Here is a 24,053-nt window from a genome sequence, read left to right as displayed (position 1 = left end):
GCTGGTGACACCAGCTCAGGCTGCTGGTTCCAGGGAGCAACGACATGGGAAAAAGGAAAGCACAAAGGCTGTGGGATGACACGTGGGTACAAGCAAGCTCAGCACCGCTCCTGGCCAGCCTGAACGTAACGTGGGGGGCATCCGGAACGGCTCAGCGCCCAAATCAGCCCGAGAAAAGAAAATAATTATAATAATTAAAAAAAAAAAAAAAAGAAAAAGAAAAAAAGACAGACCCTTTGGTTTCAAGAAGCAGCCCTTGTTTTAACTGGAAGAGGTTTTGGTTCGTGGTTGTTTTGATCTCATGAGGCTTTTTTTTTTCCCCTTTCTGAAGGTGGTCAGAGGTGAACTCGGGGCCTTTCGTGCGTTTTGCACAGAATCATGGAACGGGTTTGGGTTGGAAGGGCCTTAAAGCTCATCTTTAATCTAAAGTTCCACCCTCCTTACATGGGCAAAGACACCTTCCACTAGACCAGGCTGCTCCAAGTTCCATCCAACCTGGAATTGGAGGTTTTCAGGGGTGGGGCATCCGCAGCTTCTCTGGGCAACCTGTGCCAGTGCCCTTTTTTTCTTGGTTTTCTTTCCTTTTGCCCACCTGTTTAAAGAGCAGCAAACCCCTTTTTCCCCATGGGAAAACACTCCTCTGCCCAGAGATTTCCTGGTGAGGACCTGAATGGCCCCATCCAGCTCTACAGAGACCCCCAGCACGTGCCACAGGATCCTCTCTGGAGCCCCAGTCAAGGGAAGGAATCTCTGCTTGAGGATTTTGGGGATTCACACCCTGGTAGGAGCATTCATTCCATAGAGCCCCTATGGGGCTTGTGTGGGATTTAAGGGACCCCACTGAAGCAGCTCACGGAAAGGATCATTCAAACACCTGCTCCGATCCCTGGGGGTCCATCTCCATAATTAACACTAACGAAGAGGACATTGGGAACGCCAGCCAAGAGCACTCCAACACGACATTTCCTCTTGCAATTGGGCTAGGAAAAAACCCGACAAGGTTTTGTCACGGAGACTGGGGATTCCTGGAGGAGGTTTTCCAAACCCTACCTTTTTGCCCATTGCTTTCCTGCCACAAAATCTGGATGAAACAGGAAAAACAGAGAAAAAAACGTGACTATAAGTAGTGTTTACATTTGTATCACAGAGCCCTGAATGATTTATGGTTTCAATGCATATTCAGAGACCTTGAAAACCTGATATTTAACCCTGAGAACATTTCTGTAGATGCTTTGTTTTGGCTATGCAAACCAATTTTTAAGACATAATTGCACTTTCTCTGTAATTAACAAAAAAATAATCATCAAGCTTATTCAAAGGTTCAAAAGAAAGGTGCTACTTTAAGACTTTGGAGATTTTTGTTCACAAAACCTTTTGTTTTCTGTAATTATTCTTAATGTTATTTCACTTGGTTCGTCTTTCACTGGTTGCTTGGCTGCACTCTGGAAGAATAATATACAAGAAAATCTCTTAATTGTGAAATAACATTAATAAATAATTACATTAAATGTACTTACTCTTCTGTTAATGTCTGAAAAACATCGTTACCGTGATGAGATCATTTCCAAACTAACATGTTTCTCTTTCACCAACAACAGATTTCACATTCAGTTCTCATAAGAAAAATAATTAAACTCTTTGCAAGTGCAGTGAGCTGGAAAACCCAGGAGGAGATCCTGCTTCGAAAGGTGGCTGCTTGAAACATCTGAAATTAGCTCAATATCTAAGATCTAGTGATCTGTGCGTGGAAGAGCTCTTGGACAGGAGATAGAAATGAAGTCTCTTCAGGCTGGGCCAGAGGTGGAAGCTCCTTCCTTTACACCAGCGACTCCTTCACCACGCGCTCCTTATCCCAAGCTTTCGCTTCCTCGGGAGCATCTCGCGTCTCTGAGCTGGGAATGGGCTCGAGGCCAATGGCAGGGGTTGTCTCCACCTCTGCCCCACTGTTCCCATAGATCTCCTGCATTTTGGTGGCAATCAGACCCTCCTTCTCGGGCGCTTCCTCGCTCGGCGCGTCCTCGTCCTTGCTCTGCCTGTACATGTAGGATGCCTGTTTCACCGAGCGCCTCAGCAGGTACCTCCGGAAGGCCCTCTGGATTTTGGTGGCACACACTTCCTCGTGTTTCCTCTTCAGGGTGGTGGTGATGGGCTCGTAGGAGACCTTCGAGGGGTTTGCGGCCATGAACTTCTCCTCCATGCTGGCCTTCAGGGCGTCCATCTCTCCCGAGTCTCCCAGCACTTCCTTAGTCAGGGCAAAGAGGATGTCCAGGCAGTGGATTTTGTCCCCGGCAACCATCGGGAGATCCATGGTGATTAGTTTGATCTTGTTTGGCTTGGGAATTTTCAGGGGCTCCTGCAAGGTGTCTACAAAGTCAGACAAGGTGCTGTAGGCGATGAACTGGGTGGCGTCCGGGTCGAACTTCTCCCAGGTTTCATAAAACATCTCGAAGTCATCCTCGCAGAGGGGCTCGCTGCTCTCCTCCGTGGCCACGTTGAAGTTCTCCAGGATGATGGCGATGTACATGTTCACCACGATGAGAAAGGAAATGATGATGTAGCTGCAGAAGAAGAAGATGCCAATGGAGGGGTTCCCACAGTTCCCTTTCACCGAACTTCCCGGGTTTTCCAGCTCAGGGTCGCAGTCCGGGGGCCCGCTGTTGAGGATTGGGTTGAGGAGCCCATCCCACCCGGCCGACGTGGTGATCTGGAAGAGGCAGATGATGCTGTTCCCGAAGGTTTCGAAGTTGAAGATGTCGTCGATCCCCGCCTCCTTCTTCACGTAGGCGAAGTTGGACATCCCGAAGATGGAGTAGATGAACATGACGAGGAAAAGCAGGAGGCCGATGTTGAACAGGGCGGGCAGGGACATCATCAGAGCAAAGAGGAGAGTCCGGATGCCTTTTGCCCCTCGGATCAGCCGGAGGACACGGCCGATCCTCGCCAGCCTGATGACCCTGAAGAGGGTGGGTGACACGAAGTACTTCTCTATGATGTCGGAGAGGACGATACCTGGGAAGGGATGAAGGAGAGGTGAGCCTGCCCTGCTCTGCAGCCACCACCATGTGCCAGAGCTGGGCAGACACGGGGAGATGAGGCCACCTTCGATGGCACACAACACTCTGCTCCTCTGGGGACAGAGGGGACACATGAAAAAATAAACTCTGAGCACAGGCTTGGCACAAGGGTTAAACACGGGCTGCTCCATTTCAGCAGCGTGGAGACAAGGGGGAATAACACCAAGGAGGAGTGAGAGACATCCCCAGCCCCTCACCCAGCTGGTGGCATGGGGTGGCCCCACATCCCTCTTGTCTTGGGGTCCTGCTGGCTTGGCCCTGCTCAAAGCGTGGGTGTAAGAGAAGGGGCCAGTAGCAGACCATTTCCAATCTTCATTGTCCAGTGGGATCCCCTGAGGAACTGGAGGGACCAGCAGGACTCACCTAAGATGGAGAGGATGACCACCACGAAGTCAAAGATGTTCCAGCCAACGGTGAAGTAGTAGTGACGCAGGGCGAACATCTTGAGCACGCACTCCCCGGTGAAGATGACGATGAAGACCAGGTTTATCTTGTAGAGCACAGATGTTTTGAGCTCGCTCTGATCATCTGTTTCCACCATCATGGTCACCATGTTGAGGCAAATCAGGATCATGATGGTTATGTCGAACACTTGCCTGGTAACGAAGTCAAACACCTTCCCTTGGAACTTGTTCTGCCGTAGGGGGCCGTGTGGGTGATGATGGAGCGCCAGAGGTGAGGGGGGAACACAGGATAGACACACACAAAATAAAAGACACAACAGAAAGAGAAGAAAGAACTGTATTTAAAAAGAGCACTTAAAACCTTGGGGTTGTGGCTGGTACAGCTCTCACAGCCCCAGAAGTTATGGGGTAGGATACCCAGCACCTCAGGGGATGGAGCCCAGTGGTAACACCAATGGCAATCAGGAGCTGTGGGCTCGGGGAACAGTCACTTTCTAGTTATATCCACAGTTAATAGGGCACAAATAAACACATGGAAAAGGCCTCAGCTGTGCAAGGCTACCAAACCCAAAGACACATTTCAGCTGTGGATGCATTGGCTGGACCAGTGTCCCTTCCAGGGGGGTTGAAAGCTGAGCTTTCCCCAAGCCCAGCTCTCTTCCACAGAAGAGCTGGGAGCTGAGCTAGGAAAAACCCCAAATCCCTGCAAAAGGCATGCCCTCAGTGCCTTTGCCAGCAAAGCCAGGGCCGAAGGACAGACCCAAAGGAGGTGGCCTGATGTCAACCTCTTCTGAAGCCCCAGCTCTTAGCGAGGTCCTATTGGGAGAGGAGCAACAGGGAGCCAGGATCTGGCTCCTTGCCCTGCAAATGATCTCCCTCAGATCCTTCTCATCCCCTTTGGGACAGCTGGTGGATTGAAGTGTTCCCTCCATGCTCCACTCCAGGGGGATTAACCCAACGTACCGATGGCCTGGGGATGGGCTTCTGGGGTTTCTTGGAGCCGAGCTTCTTCATGGCATTGTAGTATTTCTTCTGCTCTTCTGTCATGAAGATGTCTTTGCCTCCAAAGTATAGAGGGAATCGCTGCTGTTAGTCTCCTGAATTCATCTCTTTGCCCACCAAGCGTCTCTGACCACGTCCCTGCCCACCAAGTGTCCCCAGCCAAGCTCCTGCCAGGCACTGCTCTCTGCTCTGGCTCAGTGCTCCATGTGCTGCAGACCTCACTCGGCACCAACAAATGCTCTGTCCTGCCCCTCCCTCTTGCTGCCTCCCCGCTCCAGCACCCCTGGGGTGTTAGCCCTGTGCCACTTGCTTGAAAGCACAACTTGAGCCTCAACTTGAGGCAGAGAAAAATTATTGAGAAAAGGTCACAGGGTGGGAAAAGAAAATAAAAGTGACAGAACAGGAGAAAGAAAATGCAGTTTCTGTTTTCCTCCACCCTCTGCACCTGTAAATTAAGCCCTGTGGAAATGCTATGACCAGGACACAAAGCCTTGTGTGCCCTTTGTCCAGTGCAGGAAGCCACTAATGGATAGGAGTCCTGGGATCCACCTGAGCCCTGGTGGATCCACCCCACCATCGTGCTGGTCCCCTCCATCCTGGACCAGCACCCCAGGCAGGAACAGCCCTGCAGGACCCAGAAAATACTCATCTTTTTCTTCTGCTGGTTGAAGTTGTCGATGATGACGCCGATGAAGAGGTTGAGGGTGAAGAAGGCGCCGAAGATGATGAAGATGACAAAGTAGATGTACATGTAGAGGTTGATCTCATACTGTGGCTGCTCTTCAATCTGTCCAGGAGAGAGATTGGGAATGTGAGATTAATCCTCTCCCAGAAGTGTGTCCCCAAAACCACGGACAAGGGGTCATGGTGTTCGGACAGAGCTGTGGGGTGGCTGCTCCACACCTTTTGGCCCTGTGGGTTGAGTGGCACCCATGGGAGCAACCACAGGAAGGGACATCCACGTGACACCGTCTGGGGGGACAAGGAGATGCTGACCCTGAGCCCATGGCCTGGGCTGGGGCTGGCTCAGCCTGGCAGCCTTGGGCAGCACTCATCTCAAGGGGCACCCCTTAATCCTGCACTGCCTTTGGCTGGAGACACGCCAAGCTGTCCCCACTGGCTCCCCCCATTTTGAAGGAAGTTCTTGGCAGGACAGGGTGGATTTCCTCCCAAACCAGCTTTGCCCCAGGTGCTGGTGGGAGGCAGGAGCCTGAGCTGTTTTCAGAGGGCCCTGGGAGCTGAGCACCAGCAGCTGGGGTGAGCAGAGCGGCTGTTTCTGGTGCTAAAAAAAGGCAATGAAAACAATAAGTTCAGGCCCGTGGGTGTGTGGGATGACCCAACCCCCGCCCAGGTTTATTAGAGGACAGTAGGAAGCCCTTCCTGCTGCACTGGCTCATGGCAGTGTGTGTCCACATGGACCACTTGGGGATGGATCATGGCAGAAACAGCCTTTGCACGACACTCTTCGGAACAGCTGTTCTGGGTTTTTTTTAATAACCCATTTAACCCAGAGGTTAAATGTTGGCTGCTTTGTTTTCATAACCCATTTATTGTCCCAGGCAAGCCAGGCACATTCTCCAGGGTGGGATAACATCCCTCTCCAAGCTGGAGGGGACGTGGAGGGCATCAGCTCACAGCAGGGTGAAGGATGAGCCCTCTAGGCTGAGCGGGGATTTTGGACCCCAAAACTGAAGCCAAGAGGAGTGGACTCAGCCCCAGCTGTATCTGGGTGGGGTGGGAACCCGCTGTGGGGGCCAGGCTGCAGCTGGGATGCAGGTGACAGTGACATGGGTGGCACTGGGACTCGACTGGCTGCTCTTTTTGAGGCTGTGCACCTCAGCAAGGGGGGACGACGTGGCTGCCCCATCCCTGGAATGTCGAAGGCCAGGGGCTTGGAGCAACCTGGGATAGTGGAAGGTGTCCCTGCCCATGGCAGGGGGTGGGACTGGACGGTCTTTAAGTTCCCTTCAAACCCAAACCATTCTGTGATTCCATGATAGGATAAATTTTGTGGGTCTCCCCACTCTGTGGCCCACGTGCTTGCTGAAGCCAGGGGTGGGATTCAGGCAGCCCCCAGCACCGAAGGGCAGAGCCAGAGGTGATGCTGCAGCTGAGGACCCATCCCAGCCTGTGCTGAGCTGCACCTCAGCTCCAGGACCCTGTTCCCAGTCTGCTGTGGGGAATCAACCCCCTGGGATGATCCTTGGTGCTGGTTGTGAGACCTCCCCGCGTGTCCCCTCACCTCGCGTGAGTCCACAGCAGCGTACATGATATCCATCCAGCCTTTGAAGGTTGCCTGAGGGGAACAGGAACGGTTGAATTCAATGATCTGAGAGTGTTTTCCAACCTAAATGACTCTGTGATTCCCTGAAAGTGGAGAAATATATTTTCTGGGAGGTATTTGAGGCTGGGAGGGGAGGGAGTGCGATGGGTGCGTGTCTGGGGTTTAGCTCTGGGCACTCCTGCCCAGCCTGGAGTTACAGCTTCTCCATGGGAATGGCAGGAGAGGGACATGATTTGAATCCACGAGAAAAATGTCCCAGTGCAGAAATAGGGAGATTTGCCCTGTGCAGATGCATGGACTGTTCTGGGGCTGAGATTACCAGTGTTTTCCAAAACACTGCCGCAAACCAGGCTGGGAAAAGAAGCTATTGACTCTTCTCCCCAAACCAAAGTACATTTCCCCAACAGCAGAGCTCCCTCCCATTCCCAAACTGTGTCACCTCCAGAGCCCTGACTTCTGTGCCACGGCTTCCACAATCAGCTGGATTCCCATCCCAGCAGGGTGGGGGCCTACACTGAGTCTTTTACAGGGACTACACTGCATCTTTTACAGCCTTTTGCTGCTGATTTGTTAAACAAAAGGCCTGAACATCTTGTTTCCTGAATCTGATGGAACAACAAGACCGAAGAGGAAGCTGAATTTAGAATCAGGTTAATCAGCCTGGCTTACGCTCCGATTCTGAGCTGCCTGGATCCGATGGGAGCAGCCCCAGCCCGGCCCATAAAGGAACCCACAGCTCTATTTTTATTAAAATTGTGGTGAGCAGTTGCCCTTTTGCTGCCTGGCTCAGCTGGGCTGAGTTCCGTGGAACTCGGCTGCGTTCGCCCCCCGCCTGCAGGGGACACGTGCCCCCTTTTTCCAGCCGTCACTCTCCCCGTGCAAAAGTTCCACAGCCTACAGCTACAGCAGGCTGGACTTTCCAAAGGGGTGAGGGGGGTAAGGCAGAGCCTCTCCTCCTCACTCCTGCATCCCGTGCTGTGCAGGGGTCCTTCTGCAGCTCCAGGCTTGGTGCTGTCTATCATCTGCACCACCTCCCTGCCGACACCTTCCTCTCCCCATCTTCTACCCTATCCCTTTCCTCTTTGGCTCTGTAGCATTTTTTTTTTGGTGTTAAAACCCAGCTTTGGAGCGGAGAAGCAGCTCACAGACTCCGTGTGGGCATCAGGGCAGCATCCCACTCCAGCCCTGACGCCAGTCACGCTGCCCTTGTTACGTACCACCTGCAGCAGGGAGAGGTATCCCAAGCCCACGTTGTCGAAGTTGACCTTGACGTTGACCCATCTGACCTCGTTGGTGGGCAGGAGGGCCATGCAGCCGCTCTTGTTGTTCACCACGCTGCTGTCGAAGAGCTCCCCCGTGGTGGTGTTGATGCACCGGTAGAACTTCCCCGCGAAGAGGTTCACCCCCATGATGCTGAATATCAGCCAGAAGATGAGGCAGACCAGCAGCACGTTCATGATGGAGGGGATGGCGCCCAGCAAGGCGTTCACCACTACCTGTAAGGGGAGAGGAGACCCTGGAGGAAGCTGGCTGGGGTGTCAGGCTGGTAATGATGTGGACCTTCGTGTGCTCATGCCCCAGCAGCACCAAGTGGACTCAGACAGGACCAAAGCATCAAACCCTTTGGGCTGGAGGCCCCTGAAAACCAGCTGGGATGCATCTCTGGCGCAGGTGACTGCTGAAGGGTGCAGTGTTGCACGTCCAGGTCAGAGCCAGCGGCACACAGGGGAGTCACTTACCCTCATGCCTTCAAATCGGGACAGGGCACGCAGTGGTCTCAGAGCCCTCAGCGTCCGCAGGGACTTGATGGCTCCCAGCTCGGAGTATCCCAGCCAGTTTGCTGTCAGGCTGACCAGGGAAACCTGGAAGGAGCAGCCCAAGGGATTAGCAGCATCTCAGGTGGAAACACAGCTGAGCCACATCCTCCAGCTCCTGCCTTTCCCTCTCTCCCCAACAATTCCTCGGGCTGGTGGCCATCCTCTAGTTTTGGGGCATAGAGTCCTTGGGGTCTGTGGTGACCAGCCACATCAAGAATCCCAGAGTGGTTTGGGTTGGAAGGGACCTCAAAGCTCATTCAGTTCCACCCCTCTGCCTTGGGCAGGGACACTTTTCACTAGACCAGGTTGCTCCAAGCCCCGTCCAACTTGGCCATGGACACTTCCAGGGATAGGGCAGGATGTCCCCGCCTCTTGAGTGTGAGGGTGGAGCTGATGGGGGACACAGAAATACTGCACAGGAAGAACCGCTTGCTCTGTCATGAAGCATTTAGGAGACCCCTCAAATCTCTGCTGGGATCTCATTGAACAGCATGGGCTGTTCTTGGCTTTGGTGTAAAACAGGTGGTTTGAAAGGGTTTCTGCAACCAGGGAAAGAAGTGGTCCATCCTGTGGAGGACCATTATTTTAAAAAATGTTCTCAGCCCATGTTCCACAGCCACACCATTATCCTTTCAAGTACAACATGGGTTAATCTCCAACAGCTTGCTACAGTCCCCTGACGCCCTCAAACCCCTCGGCTCTGGCTCTAGGGGTGCTCATCACGTACATCAACAATGAGGAAATCCAGCCAGCACCAGGCATTGGTGAAGTACACCTTGAAGCCATAGGCCACCCACTTGAGCAGCATCTCGATGACGAAGATGTAGGAGAAGACCTTGTCGGCATATTCCAGGATGGTGCGGATCACCTTCCGCTGCTCGATGTAGATGTCCTCGAACGCCTGGGAGAGGCACAGAGCTACGTGACAGTCATTCTTCCATTGGACCCGCTGCTTCCCGGGGCAGCCACACCCACACCTGCTTTCCCAGGCCTTGGGGAAGCGAGGGAAGCTGAGAGCCTAATGATGGGTGGCATTTATTGGTGTCCCTGATCAACCTGGGGCCTTAACGGCAAGTTTCCCGTTGGCTTTGTGCATCAAATTCCCACCCATCTGAAGTCAAAAGCCAGGGACACCAACCCACCAAGCCTTTGGATGCTTTGAAAACGCCCTCAGGAGTTTGGGTGACTGCTACACCCCCCTGGTGTGTGAAGCGTGAGCAGTCAGAGGTACGGGCGTGGTGAGCGGGTGCTGCACAGCTGGTTTAGCACAGCTTTCAATTCCGGCACCAGCTACAACCTCAGACGTCCCCAATCTGCAGCTCAGAGCGCGATGCAGACATGTAAAGTATGTCTGAAAACCCCCTCAGCCCCCTCTGTTCTCCCTCCCTCTCTCTTCACCTCCAAACCTGCAGGGCGATTGGTATTTCCAGGGGTCTCTGGGTTATATCCAGCCCAAAAACTCACGGAGGGCCAACGGGCTGGCACATAGCTTATTAATGAGGTTGATTTAAATGGACACCCGGGTCACAGAATCACAAAATAGGCCCGTTCTCGGCACTGCTTTCCAGCATCTCATTCCCCAGTCTGCCCTCCCTGCTGGGAAGGGGCACCGCTCAGTGGCTGGAGGTGCTGAACAGCCACATAATAACCGTGAATTTTTTTGTCAAGCGCTTCCAACAGCAGGCGGTGGCAGCAGTGAGTGGAGGAACCACCCACATGAGGCCGAGTAGAAGGTGCAGAAGATAGTTTGTGGTTGACATTGATAACTGGAGTGGGAGTTGCAGTCACATCCCTCGAGCCCATGGACCAACAGCCATGCTGGGGAGGGGTGGCCACACCAGAACTCTTTAATAAAGAGTATGTTCAGATCCCCTTGCGAGGCTGCACATTGGACAGACCTGAGCCAAACGGGCTTTTCAACCAAACATCTGCCCACAGCTGCGAGATTTGGCACGGGAGGCAACCGGGACACGCCCAGAGCCCGGGCCCTGCCCACCTCCCTGCGCCCTGCCAGGCTGGGAAGCTGCTGCAGAGCCAACGGGACCAGAGCAAACCAAACTGGGACCTACCAGCGCCCCACTGCTGAGGAGGATCATGAAGACGATGAAGGTCTCGAACCAGTCGTGCTCCACGATGCGGAAGCAGGTTTTCCGGATGTTCCACCACCTCCTCCCCTTCTCGCTGGTGACGTCCACGTAGAGGCAGGGAAACCTCTTCACGCAGCCTGGGGGTGGGACACAGAGCTGGGGGTCACCTCCAAACGAGACACTGTTCCTGGTTTTACTGGCATTTCAAACTGGTGGAGGGTGGAACAGGACCCTGTGGGGTGGAAGAGGGGAGCCCCACGGGGATCACCTCTGTGGGAGTACAGGAGCCTGGGGGTCCTTGTGCTGCAAGAATTGGTTGGCACTGGCCCTCTCCACGCCCCCCCTGCCCCTCTCCACAGGGTGTCCCGCCCTGCTTGGTCCCTCACCTTCGGTGAAACACTCCTCGGGCTCGTTGCTCTCCTCGGCCACCTCTGCCACCTCCTCCTCCTCGGGCGCGGGGGGTTTGTAATCCACGGTGCTGCACAGGGACGAGGCGTTGTCGCTGCTCAGGGGGTTCTGCAGAGGGAGAGGAGGGTTCAGGCTGGGCTGCCCTGCAGGAGGGACACTCCTGGGCTTTGGCTGCCTCCAGCCAAACTCCTCCTGCCCCCAGAGAGACCTTGCAGTAGCGGGACAGCTGGCTGGTGGGACCCCGTGGCTTGGAGGATGCCCCAAGTCCCTCCCTTATGGAAACACAGCCCAGAGTGAAGCTGTTGAATTGTCCAGGGCTGCAAAGCTTGGAGGGTTGTTGGTACCTGAGCTTTCACAAGCTTCACTTTTCATCCAGCATCAGAGGAGCAAAAGGTCCCCTTACAACAGCCTTCCTCCCAGCACAGCAGGTCCACCTCCCACCTACTTGTTCCATCACCTCGGGCTGATTTTCTCTCTTCCTCCTCCTTCTCCTTGCATCCCCCATCCAAGAATTCCTCTGCCAAACCCCCTTTTGTGCAATAAGACCCACAGAAACCCAAGAAGCCACCGTGGCACTCCTCTCCCATCCTGCCGGCCTGGTTCGTGCCGAAGGGCCCTTTGCCTGAGGTTCACCCAAGTTCAAAACCTGCATCCCAAATACCTCTCTCCAGCTCCATCCTGCTCCACAGCTCAGCTTGGCAGGCTTCCCAGACACCACTCAGCAAGGCCCGGAGGGGCTGATAACAAGAGAAAACCTTGGCAAGCCCCGGGGATTCTTTTTCCTCCGGGTTTTTTTGGCTTTCCGGGAAGACCTTCTGCAGCACTTGAATGAAGAGCAGATCCCCAGCCCTGCCTGTCCTACCTGGGAGCAGCAGGAACTAGAAGATCTTGGGTAGGTATCTCCAACAGAGGACGGTGTTGACTTTGGTGGGAAGGAGAAAATCCTCCCCCGAGGCTGCTCCTCCTTTTGGAAGTGCATAAAAGAGCTGCTCCATCCTCCAAAAACCAGGGAGGAGCCCCTGGAGTGAACTGAGGCACCGTCACTGCCTGCAGCTTCAGCAGCCACACCCACATCTCCACGAGAAGATGTTCCTTTGGGGGACCCTTTGGGGACACTGCCTGGAGGAGCAGGACACAGCGGTGGGGGTGGCACGAGAGCTGTCAGCTGGTGGCTCTCCAGGATCAGTGGGACCACCCTCTGCTGGGGCTGGAGGAGGGGAGAGGAGGGACAAGGGGATTAGGAGGCCTCAGCATGGGGCCAGGCAAGCTGTGACCCCGGGGAAGGACACACGGACACCATCTGCCTTCAGGACAGCCTTGCAAAGGGATGAGGTGGGGACAAACCAGAGCCAGCCACCCTGGAGGTGGGGAGAAAGTTGTCCCTAGAGGGGCACTTGAACAGCTCATGGAACCCAGGAGCTCTGTGGCTGGTGCTCAGGGCAGGTCCTTTCGGGTTGGAAAAACCCTCTGAGATCATCGAGCCAACCCCCCACCCCCCAGCGCTGCCAAGGCCACTACTGAACCCTGTCCCCAAGTGCCACATCCACAGGGCTTTTAAATCCCTCCAGGCATGGGGACTCTACCACCTCCCTGGGCAGCTCTGACAGGGCTGGACAGCCCTTCCTCCAGAGAAATTTTCCCAATATCCAGCCTAAACTTCCCCTGGCACAGCTGGAGGCCGTTCCCTCTCCTCCTGTCCCTGTTCCCTGGGAGCAGAGCCCAAACCCCCCCCGGCTCCCCCCTCCTGTCAGGGAGTTGCAGAGCCAGAAGGTCCCCCCTGAGCCTCCTTTTCTCCAGGCTGAACCCCCCAGCTCCCTCAGCTCCATTGACAATATCCCTGTGATGCACCACAGCCCACAACATATCCCAGGACACATCACCCTGCCCAGCAGGATGAGCTGCAAAAGATAACCATAAGATGCCAGAGTGCTCGAGCAGAGCAGCCGGGAGGATCCTGCCGCTCTCATTTCACCCTGAAAAATACCTTTGCCTCCCAAAGGAGCTGCTCTGGAGGGGGGAGAGCATTTGTCAGCATCTTCTGAGCAGCCCATCCAGAGAAACTCCCCCCGGTTTTCAGTCCTCACGGTGGGCTGTCCTTGGGACAAGGCGGTGTGCTGGGCTTTGGCTCCACCTGGAGCTGATCCCCGGCATGTGAGCACAGCCGGCTGGCACCAACCCTCCCCAGGGGCCAGCTCAGCGCTCCCACCAATTAGACCTGATTTCTAATTACCGTTTCACCTTATATATATACACAGGCTGGGAGAGCTGGGTGTGTTCAGCCTGGAGAAAAGAATCAGGGAATCAGCTGGAAAAGACCTCTGAGATCGTCAAGTCCAACCCTTGATCCAACACCACCACAGTTTCCAGACCATGGCACTGATGCCACATCCAATCTCACCTTAAACACCTCCAGGGATGAAGAATCCACCCCCTCCCTGGGCACCCCATTCCAATGGCTGATTACCCTCTCTGGAAAGATTTTCTTCCTGATATCCAACCTAAACCTCCCCTGGCACAGCTTTAGACTGAGCCCTCTTGTCCTACTGCTGGTTCCTGGGAAAAGAGACCAACCCTACCTGGCTACAACCTCCTGTCAGGGAGTTGTAGAAAGTGCTGAGGTCTCCCCTGAGCCTCCTCTTCTCCAGGCTCAACAACCCCAGCTCCCTCAGCCTCTCCTCACAGCCCTTGTGCTCCAGTTCCTTCCCCACCCTCCTTGCTCTTCTCTACACCTGCTCCAGCCTCTCCATGTCCTTCCTGACCTGAGGGGCCAGACCTGGGCACAGCATTGGAGGGGTGGCCTCACCAGTGCTGAGTTCAGGGCAAGAATCACTTCCCTGGACCTGTTGGCCACACTGTTCCTGAGCCAGGCCAGGATGCCACTGGCCTTCTTGGCCACTTGGGCACACTGCTGGCTCATGTTCAGCTTCCTGTCAGTCCAAACTCCCAGGTATTTTTCTGCCTAGCTAAAAGGCAGAGGATTCCAGGGAGACCTCAAAGGCCCTTCCAGGGCCTAAAGGGGCTCCAGGAGAGCTGGAGAGGGACTTTGGATAAGGGCCTCAAGGGACAGAACAAGGGGGAATGGCTTCCCACTGTCAGAGGGCAGGGTTAGATGGGATATTGGTGAGAAATTCCTCCCTGGGAGGGTGGGCACGCCCTGGCACAGGTTGCCCAGAGAAGCTGTGGCTGCCCCTGGATCCCTGGTCAGGTTGGATAGGGCTTGGAGCAACCTGGGCTGGTGGAAGGTGTCCCTGCCCATGGCAGGGGGTGGGACTGGGTGGCCTTTCAGGCTCCTTCCAACCCAAACCATTTGGTAATTCTGTGGGAAGTGCCTTTGCCCACAGGCCCCTCAGCTCCCGGGCAGACACGTTTGCCATTGACAGTCATGACAACCCCCTGTCAGAACTGCTCTTTTATTCCTATGAAACCCCTTTCCAGATTGGTGCATCTGCTCCTCTCCATCACAGCACCCTCATCCTCCCCACGTTTCCCCAGGACCTCGGTGTGAGCAGCAATTTCCCACCAGAACATCACCCTCCTTTCTGTGTCCACTGTTCCTGAGTTTCTTGTCTCAGTGTCCCCCTGCCACCCTCCCAGTGAGGTGAACCCTCCCATGAACCCTGACAGCTCCCCCCACACCTCAGTGCTGACCTCAGCTGTCTCATCAGCCTTGGATCCAACCTGCATCGCTTCATGTTCACTCCTGCTAAGCTCCTCCATCTGGCTTCATGTGCCCCCTCCCCCCGCACCGATGATGCTTTTGGAGGCATTAGCAGTGGATCCAATGATAGTGCCATCAGCAGATTTCCTGGCATCAGATTCCTCTGGAACATCTTTAACCCCAAACTGAGCTCTCTGACCCCTGCACCACCCCTGATGTGTGAGGGCCCCCTCTGGCATTAGCAAAAACCCCATAATCTGACCCCAAACAGGCCAAACCTCTTGGCTTGGACCCGGCCCCCCAACTCCAGCTTACACCTGGGAAATGCCAGGTTGGGAAACCCCAAGTTTGGCTCCTGCCACACACCGTGGGAAAGCAAAAACTCAAACAAGCATCATCCTCTAAGCGGCAGAGCAAGAACGGGGCAATCCCTGGCTCTGGGTGAAACCTTCCCACCTGCCTCCCTCACCTTGGTGGTGTCCTCGGTTTCAGACTGGGTGCTGGTCTCCTCGTAGAGGTCAGACTCCTCCGAGGCGATGGGGACTTGCACCGTCAGGCTGGGGTTGTTGATGAAATTCATGTGATCCAGCTCGTCCATGAAAATATACTCTTTGCCGGTGATCCCATCCAGGTACCCCGACTTGACGGTGTCCTGGGTGGCGTCCACGTGATTCAGCACGGAGTTCTCCCTCTTGCTGGGCTCCTGCTCCTCCTCTGGGGCCACCTTCTTGCCCTTCCAGAGTTGCCGGAGCAGCGTGAGGAGGGAGGCCTTGGCGAAGTCGATGCCGCGGGTGATCCTGCCGATGGCGATCTGCAGGTTGTTCATCTCGCCGTCGTCGTCCGACGCTGCCAGGCTGTCGGCGCTGAAGGAGCTCAGCAGCAAAGCTAAGAACAGGTTCAGCACCTGGGAGGAAGAGGAGGGGACACACAAAACCCAAAAACGCCGGTTTTGAGATCCGGCACCAACCTCGGCGCTCCACGGGGACCACCCGTGGCTGTGGAGAAACCCCTTCGCTGAGTGTGTCGTGGGCTCTGCCCTCCCCTCACCCAGCTCTGGGGACTGCAGAGGTGCCAACCTCATCTCCTGGAGGACATGGGCATGCTCCTCCTCACTTCCTCCTGGGCTCTGATGCCCTCAGCATCACCCCCAGCTGCCTGGGTCCTGCTGATGCATTTGTAAGGGATACCAACCATGGCTTCAGACCGGCTGTCCTGTGGGTCCATCACCGTGTCCCTCTCTTTGGTCTCTGGGGGCTCTTGGCCTGGCTGGTCCCCACGTGGGACTCCCCACCACCCACAGGGATGCAGCTCAGCTCTGTTGGGGATGCCCCATCCCTGGAAGTGTCCAAGGCCAGGTTGGACGGGGCTTGGGGCAACTTGGTCTAGTGGAAGGTGTCCCTGACCACGGCAGGGGGTTGGAACTGGAAGATCTTTGAGTTCCCTTCCAACCCAAACCATTCTGGGATTCTCTTGATCCTATGGTTATGTTATTTCACTCCCTAGGGAGAGAATCTCCTGCTTGTTGTCCTACCAGCTGCAACTCTTCCTCTCCTCTTCCCTGGTAGTTCAGATGCCCAGGGCCTCCCCCACACCCTGGTGTCACAGAGGAGCCTGAGCCCCCCCACCTCATCCCTGTCTCCCAGAAACTGCTCTGCTCCATGGAAAGCGGTATTTCACCTCAGCACGAGTCACCTCATGGGATGCAAATGCTCTACACAGCTCCAGACACGGGCTCTGCTGCTTCCTCTGGATCTCACCTACTTCACCATGCCCAAAATGTGACTGGACCCCTCCCTGGCCTCCCCTGGCACAGTTTGACTCCCTGCACGCCAGAAATCTGGAGCAGCTCATGGGAAGAGGAGTGGGACAGGCACCCCTGCACCCAGCCAGGCACCCTCTGCGTGGAGCAGAGATGGGCCCAGCCCACAGCTGTTGATGTTTGTGCCCTGGTGTGCCAGCAGCAGTATCTGAGCCGGGAATTAGCTGCTATCCAAGGTCACTGCTGCTTTCACATGGCTCATACCACATGCCTTAAACCTCGTCTTTAAATAAATCCCACCCTCCCCCCGGGCCCATCAGTTTAATGCTTACTTTAAGTACCAATTACAGCTAATTGCTGGCTCTGGCTTTGTTGGACAGGAGTCCCTTACCTTGTCACCCGACTGACTTCCTCCCTTTTCCCTTAATAACCCCAAAGGAAATGCTCGGGGTGTCATTAACAGTAAAGGACGACAACCCGTCACCTGATTTCTCCCGCAGGGGAAGCAGAGAGAAACACACACCTCCCTGCCCTGGGATACTTGGGGAGGCTCTGGGATACTTGGGACAGGCTCCAGGACTTGGAAATACCTGAGACATGGCCAGGAGAGCCTGGCAGAGGGGGTGAAGAGGGCAGAGACGGCTCTCTACGTGTTTGTGCTCCACGTTTCTCTGCTCTGCAGCAGCACGGAGTGTGGTGGGAGCTGCCAGGGCTGGGGTGCAGCTCAGGGAGGGGAACCCCTGCACCTGTGGGAGGGCTGTATCTGGCCCCACCAGCTGAAAATCCTGCTGCCCCCCTGTTTTTTATCAGGAGAGTGTCCTAGAGGGGTGTAAGGGCTGTCCTATTACAAAAAACAAGCTCCAGAAAAGGAAACGTTTCCAGAGGCCCAGCTGTGATTCCCAGTCTCCTGCGCTCCCTGCAGATGGTTCTGGAGAGGCTCCAGCTGTTTATGGATGATTTTCAGCCTCTCTCAGCGTTACAACCCAGATGGATGGGTTCCCCTCCGAAGGTGGCGTCACAAACCGTTGCTGAATGGTGGGCAATGGGCAGCTCAAGGGCTGCTCCCTTCGTCTGCCCAGCACTGACCCCCAGGACACCCTGGGCCGAGCTCTGCCCTGCTCTGGGGACCAGTTCAAAGCCTCAAATAAATACCTTTCATGAGCCAGGCAAACCAAGCAGCACCCAAATCCCAACTTTCTGCCCTGGTGGCAGCGGGACACTCCAGGCTGCCCAGTGCCTGACCCACCCCCGCCACGGGGTGCTCTGTGTTTCTCCCTGGGGCTCCTTTCACCCCTCTCTGCAGGGCTTTGCCAGCCGCCCTGGGGACGCAGGCGTCAGCAGCTCCCCGGGGCAGATAGTTTTTCAAAGCAAATTCCAAAAGGCTTACACAACCCCCGGCAAGTAACAGGAGCGATTCAGGCAGGCTGCCGCTGCCCTCCCCTCCCCTGCCCCGCTCCTCAAGAAGGGAGAGCAGGGCCCACGCAGGCTGGAAAACAAGAGTCAAAGCTGCCAGCGAGAGGGTTACCAAGTTTAGAAAGGATTTCACGCTCTCCTGGAACTCGCAAACCTGCAGGGCAGGCAGGGAGCAGCTTGGATTAGTGGGGAGGGAGGGAGGGAGGTGGGCAGGGAGGGGGTGATGAGGACCAGGACCCACGGCAGGAGGTGCAGAGGGGTTGTGTATCACCTCCTGGACTGAGGTGAGGACTGGGAATGTTAGGAATCTGCAAAGGGCCGGGCGGGGGAGGCTGCTGACAAAGAACAAAGGGCCAGCCTTGGGATGTGCTGGATGGAGCTCTGCCTCCATCCCTCATTGCAGGGGAGTGGGAAGCTTGGAGGAAAGCCTGAAAAGCCAAGTGGAGAAGAAAGGCAGCTTGGAGCTGAGCTCTCTTTTGTCCCAGAGTTGCTCCTGCCTCTGTCTAAAGCCCGTTGTTGTTTTCCGTGCCTCAGTTTCCCCTTCAGTCCCTGCTCTGTTTTCAGCTGAAGGTCCCTCAGAAATCACTTCTCACCCTGTTTCACACAGGGCTGACACACAGCACGTCCCACCAGGCCCATGGGAGGGAGGTGGAGCCCTGTTCCTGTCCAGCTCCCATCCAGCTCCAACCAACCCTGTAGATGAGCTGAGTTGGACAGTCTTAAGCTGCACCAGGGGAGGTTTAGGGTGGACAGTAGGAAGAAGTTCTTCGCAGAAAGAGTGACTGGGATTGGAGTGGGCTCCCCAGGGAGGCGGTGGAGTCACCAACTCTGGAGGTCTTTAAGAGGAGACTGGATGTGGCACTCAGTGCTCTGGTCTAGCTGACAAGGTGGTGTTGGGTCATGGGTTGGACTCGATGACCTCAGAGGTCTTTTCCAACCCAACTGATTCTTTGACTCTGTGACTCTGTCCCCACCCCACCACACCCTCTGCCCTTGCCCCCCACGTTCCCCCCCCCAGTTCCGAGGCTCACCACGAGGTTCCCGATGACCATGACCATCATGAAGACGATGAGGCACATGGTCTGGCCGGCCACCTCCATGCAGTCCCACATGGTCTCGATCCACTCCCCGCAGAGGATGCGGAAGACGATGAGGAAGGAGTGGAAGAAGTCGTGCATGTGCCAGCGGGGCAGGGTGCAGTCCACGGAGATCTTGCACACGCACTCGATGTAGCTCTTCCCGAAGAGCTGCATCCCCACCACGGCGAAGATGAAGACGATGATGGCCAGCACCAGCGTGAGGTTCCCCAGGGCGCCCACGGAGTTGCCGATGATCTTGATGAGCATGTTGAGGGTGGGCCAGGACTTGGCGAGCTTGAAGACCCTCAGCTGTGGGGGAGCAAGGAGGGGAGGTGTTGGTTTGGCTTGGGAAGGTGCTGGTTTGGCTGGGGCTGGTGTTACCACAGGCTGCCAGCAAGGCTGTGACGCTGCTGTCACACCTCCTCGTGGCTGTTTTATTAAGGCAGGAGGGGTCAAACACTCTGGGAAGAGCACAAACTGACTCTCCTAAACATTCAGCTTGACTCTCAGTGTTACCTTTAGCTGGTGACCACCCACAAAGGAGGCTGAACAAGCCATCTCCACCCTGGTGCCACTCACACCCACAACCCCCGGGCACTGAGAGCCCTCCCTGGCACCTACCAAGCGGAAGGAGCGGAGCACGGAGAGCCCTTGCACGTTGGCCAAGCCCAGCTCCACCAGGCTCAGGGTGACGATGAAGCTGTCGAAGATGTTCCAGCCCTGCTGGAAGTACTCGTAGGGATCCAGAGCAATGAGCTTCAGGACCATCTCCGCCGTGAAGATCCCTGTGAAGACCTGTGGGAAGCAGCACCCTGTCACTTTGGTTGTGAACTAGTGCAGAGCCTTGGGGTGGGGGGGGTGGGGGGCAGCACTTCTTTTTTTTGGTGTATTCCCAAAGAATTTTGCCCCTTTAGGTCCAGTCCCAGTTGGGAACAAGCTCCCCAGCTGCTGCCCAGTGTGGCTGGTAAAGCCAGACTGGGAGTACTGGTGACTGATTTCTTCTGGAGGGACACAGAGCTGCGAGTTAGCAGTTGGAAATTAAAAATAAAAAGTTTCACTGGCAAAGGGACCCCTTTTGAATAACTGGTGAATCACAGACACCCAGCACTGGGAACTGGGCTGCTACTGGGATGCCCCTGTCGCCCCCTGAGCCTTGTGACAGCTGATGTAGATTTTACACATTGCTCCTTCCCTGAGACTACAACAGCTCTGTGAATTATCACGTTACTCCAGAGAGGGCTCAGCAAAGTGACAATTGCCATCCTTGATGCAATTCCATGACCCAGCACGTGCAGAGGGGCCCGGGGACAGATTTGGCCTGGCTGTGGATGGTGTTGGGACACACAGCTCTGTGCCTCCCCTGGGCAGGGAGGAGAGGCTGCAGCATCCCAGCTTCTTCTCCAGCATCCCAGGGGATGGTCCTCACATGCCCCTTGCATGCCAGCCTGCACACATCCTGTGTTCTGTTCCTGCTCCAGCATCCCAGGGGATGGTCCCCACATGCCCTTTGAATGCCAGCCCACAAACACCCCCTGTTCTGCTCCTGCCAGCTGATCCCTGCTCCTGCCCTTTACAGCCTGCATGATTCAGGCAGCAGCACTTGCAGCTTTAATTCTGGCACAGGCAGGAAATCTGGAGTGGGGGGGAAACCACATCTCAGTGAGAGCTACTTGTCCTGCTCCCATCCCTACCTGGCCCTTTCCCAGCAAACCATCCCCAGCCAGAAAAGCTGCTGGGCCAAAGGAAGGGCTGGAGCCATCCTGCAGCGTGGCCGTGCCTTGAGCACCAGCCCATTAATCCCCTTGTATTTCCTGAGTGAAATCAGAGACAAAGCAGAAATGTCCTGCCCGCCTGGGCACAGCCACTGGCATCTGTCACTCCAGGGCCTGTGCTCAGAGAGGTCTCAGCAAGTGCTGGAGCAGGGCAAGGGGACAGGAGAAGAGATGGGAGCTCTCCCATCCCTTAATGCATTTCCCACTACTACCAGGGGTCTTTTCCCACCAGCAGATTCCATCCAGGTCAAAGCCATTTGCCCTGAGCTCTGAGCAGGAGCAGCCACAGCTGGGTGTTGAATACACCTATGAAATCAGGACAGCTCAGGTTTGCAGTGATTTCACCAGGAAAAGCCCTGATTATTATTATTTTTGAGTGCTGCCAGCATTGTTTCTTCCTGCTCAGTGGGGACCTGTTTGCTCCCACAGTCTGCAATGCCCCCTCTCTGCCCCGTGGCCACCCAGAATCACAAGGACAGCATGGTGCCAGCCAGGGCTTGGCAGCAGCTCGTGCCTGACCCTGGGTTGTGGTGTAGAGGATGGCTCAGAAGGGCTCTGCAAGGCCATGGCCACACTGGAGACGCACCAAGGCAGGCAGAGGCTGCAGCAGGAGGAGAGCAGGGAATGATGGATCCCACCCCCACATCAATTCCCCTGATCTGGACCATCCTGGAGCCCAGCCCTGAGCAGGGATGATGGGTCAGGGCCCTGCAGTTTCCAGGCAGGAGTCCACACTGTTTGAATACCACAACAGCAGTAGAGCAGGGTGGGGGGATCTGCCCACAGGGGCTGCTGTGCCTCTCAGTGGGAAGGATGGATTGCCCAGAGCTGCCTACCAGGTTCCCCACAGACAGCACGTTCTCAAACTCCTCTGTCATGGGGTAGTGCTCCATGGCCATGAAGAGCGTGTTGAGCACGATGCAGATGGTGATGCCCAGGTCCACGAAGGGGTCCATCACCACCAGCTTGACAAACTCCTTCAGCTTCACCCACGGATAACAGCAATTCCAGACCAGGAAAGTGTGGGCGAATTTGTACCACCAGGGCGGGCACTTCTGGTGAGCTTCCTCCAGCTCTGAGGGCAGGAAAGGACAATGACATCAGTGCAGGATGATCCTGTCCTCACCCTGCTGATGGACCCCGATGAGTTTAATATGGGGGGGGTCCCAAAAGGAGGAGCCCTCCCATGCCCAGGCACAGCGATGTTGCAGACTCGACCCTCCAAACTGGAGAGGGATGGAAAGGCAGATCAGTCAGGGAACTGTTGGTCCAATCCTGCTCTCAGCCCCGGGGCAGGATTTGAGGTGTCCCTGCCACACTGAGATTGGAGGGACATCCAAGGGAACTCCTCTGGTGTGGCCAGAGGGTTTTGTGCCCATTCTCAGGGAGGACAGAGCCTGCTGCTGCTGAGTTTATGGTGTTTACTGCTGAAGCAGCTCCTGGGAAATTGGCTCTGGAGACTTCTCTAATCAACTGTAATCCCTAATTTGGGTGAGATATTGGATTATATATCATCAGAGTGAGCTAGGATGAAAAGCCTTGCTTAGGCATCACTGCAGTGCCCTGACCCTCTATGGAGACCCCAGGCCCAGAGTCATCCCTTGCCTGGGGCAGGGTATTTGGGACAGCCACTATCACCAACCCCAACCCACCAACACACACCCCAGGGCACCCACAGCCCTCACCCAGGCTGGGGGAAATGTACCTTCCACAGCGTTGGAGATGACACTGATGGCACTTCCCACCCTCTTCTCGAGTCCTGGCCCGTCCTGGTTGCCCACAGTGAGGTGGTTGAGGTCCTGTTTCTCCGGCTCAAAAGTTGGATTGAACTAGAAGGAGAGGAGGGAGGGATGCAGAGCTGCTTAATGCACTGAAGGGACAGCAGGCAGAAAAGAGGGCATGGGGTGGAGAGACCTCGGGGGGCAAGGTGGGAACCCCAGGTGGGCTGGAGGCTCGTCAGACCCAACCCACAGCGACCTGGGCACAAGCCTGTCCCTCCAGGGGGGTTTGTCAGGGTGGGCACCCTCAGGGGGTGGCAGAGGCAGGGCCAGGCACGTACATCAATCACCGTGTCGGATCTCTGCAGGGTGATCTTGGGGATCACCTGCCCGTTGCAGTCCTTTGCCTTGTCCTGGTCGCTGTTGACGTCCGAGTCGTGCTCCTTCTGCTCCTTCTGGGCCACGCTGCTGGGCAGGGAATCGCTGCTGGACCTCCTGTCCTGCAACTGCACAACAACCCACAGCCCCATCACCCCCCTGGCCACAGCCCCACGGGAACATCCCACAGTGGGCTGGGAGGGCTTGGGAAAACCCCTTCCAGCCCTGGAAGTGTCCAAGGCCAGGTTGGATGGGGCTTGGAGCAACCTGGGCTGGTGGAAGGTGTCCCTGCCCATGGCAGGGGGTGGCACTGGATGGGCTTTGAGGTCCCTTCCAACCCAAACCGTTCTTGGAATTCTACACCTCTTTGCAGTAGCTCACCAGCAGTTCCAAGCCTTTCCCTTTCACTTGCACAGATGAATTAAAATCTGTTCAAATTTGGTCAGGAGGAATAATTCGTAAGGGTAAAACTACGCAAACCTTCTCAGTTCTGTCTTGCAGGAAACTTTAGCCTTTGAAACATGCTTTCATTCCAAAGGGGAAAGCAGAAAAATCTTCCAAGATTATTCTGAAGTGTGATGTCCCCAAGATTTTTGGACTTGCTGCACTGAATTTGGGAATGTTTGGATCAAAATTTATTAATTTTTTTTTTCCCCTGAGTGTCTTATTATTGCATGTGGAATTATTTATTTTTATTTTTATTTTTTTCTTTCTGACAGTTCTATTAACCTCTGAAGTTTACTGCACCCTAAGGATGCCAGAGAGGACTGGGAACATCTCTATTCCCCCTGCACGTTGCTGGGATTCCAACACAGTTTCCACTCTCAGTCACGGCACATTAAATAGATCCGAGCCCCCATTTCTCGTGACGTGCTTTGCCCTCACACTCAGCCTTATTCTCTCTGTCTTTTTAATTTCCCTGTGTGACTAGGAAGGAAAAACACCCCTTAATAAAACCTCTGGCCAACTCCTGGTTAATTTGCTCAGCCTGACTTGAAGTCCCTCGGGCAGGGCTTGCTCAGCCCCATCCTGCAAACAGGAGCAGCCAGATAAAAACAAGCCACTTCCTCAGAGGATGTTGTGGCTCAGCACAGATAAGCTCTAGAGACAGTCAGACATTGTTTTGTGTCTCCCTACATGCAAGGGAGCTGGTGTGTTGCCCAAAACTAACAGATTTGCAGGGATGGCTCCTGTGGATGT

General features: G+C 55.3%; 1 protein-coding gene across 3 annotated transcripts in view; it reads right to left on the bottom strand.

The window, feature by feature from the left end:
* SCN4A (sodium voltage-gated channel alpha subunit 4) overlaps positions 1 to 24,053 on the bottom strand; it is a 57,713-nt gene that overhangs the window by 14,687 nt on the left and 18,973 nt on the right. For 2 of the 3 annotated variants that reach the window (XM_027908148.1, XM_027908146.1), the window contains exons 11-26: positions 22,817 to 22,981; positions 22,463 to 22,586; positions 21,594 to 21,832; positions 19,607 to 19,780; positions 18,938 to 19,294; positions 15,204 to 15,638; positions 11,055 to 11,184; positions 10,651 to 10,805; positions 9,309 to 9,482; positions 8,504 to 8,626; positions 7,982 to 8,260; positions 6,723 to 6,776; positions 5,130 to 5,267; positions 4,442 to 4,546; positions 3,438 to 3,708; positions 320 to 3,009 (exon numbers count right to left, since the gene is read on the bottom strand). In XM_027908148.1, coding sequence (XP_027763949.1) covers positions 1,817 to 3,009; positions 3,438 to 3,708; positions 4,442 to 4,546; positions 5,130 to 5,267; positions 6,723 to 6,776; positions 7,982 to 8,260; positions 8,504 to 8,626; positions 9,309 to 9,482; positions 10,651 to 10,805; positions 11,055 to 11,184; positions 15,204 to 15,638; positions 18,938 to 19,294; positions 19,607 to 19,780; positions 21,594 to 21,832; positions 22,463 to 22,586; positions 22,817 to 22,981 — 4,116 coding nt within the window. In that variant the 3' untranslated portion in view covers positions 320 to 1,816. Of the gene's footprint in view, positions 1 to 319; positions 3,010 to 3,437; positions 3,709 to 4,441; positions 4,547 to 5,129; positions 5,268 to 6,722; positions 6,777 to 7,981; positions 8,261 to 8,503; positions 8,627 to 9,308; positions 9,483 to 10,650; positions 10,806 to 11,054; positions 11,185 to 15,203; positions 15,639 to 18,937; positions 19,295 to 19,606; positions 19,781 to 21,593; positions 21,833 to 22,462; positions 22,587 to 22,816; positions 22,982 to 24,053 lie in introns of those variants that run through there. The other variant, XR_003573948.1, reaches the window with a different exon arrangement.

This window comes from Empidonax traillii, unplaced genomic scaffold (genome assembly GCF_003031625.1).
Source record: "Empidonax traillii isolate 1590-97213 ecotype Southwest subspecies unplaced genomic scaffold, ASM303162v1 scaffold1632:size97395, whole genome shotgun sequence".
NCBI classification, from domain to species: domain Eukaryota; kingdom Metazoa; phylum Chordata; class Aves; order Passeriformes; family Tyrannidae; genus Empidonax; species Empidonax traillii.
The sequence above is the reverse complement of the archived record's forward strand: the minus strand, read 5'-3'. Positions and strand labels throughout refer to the sequence as shown.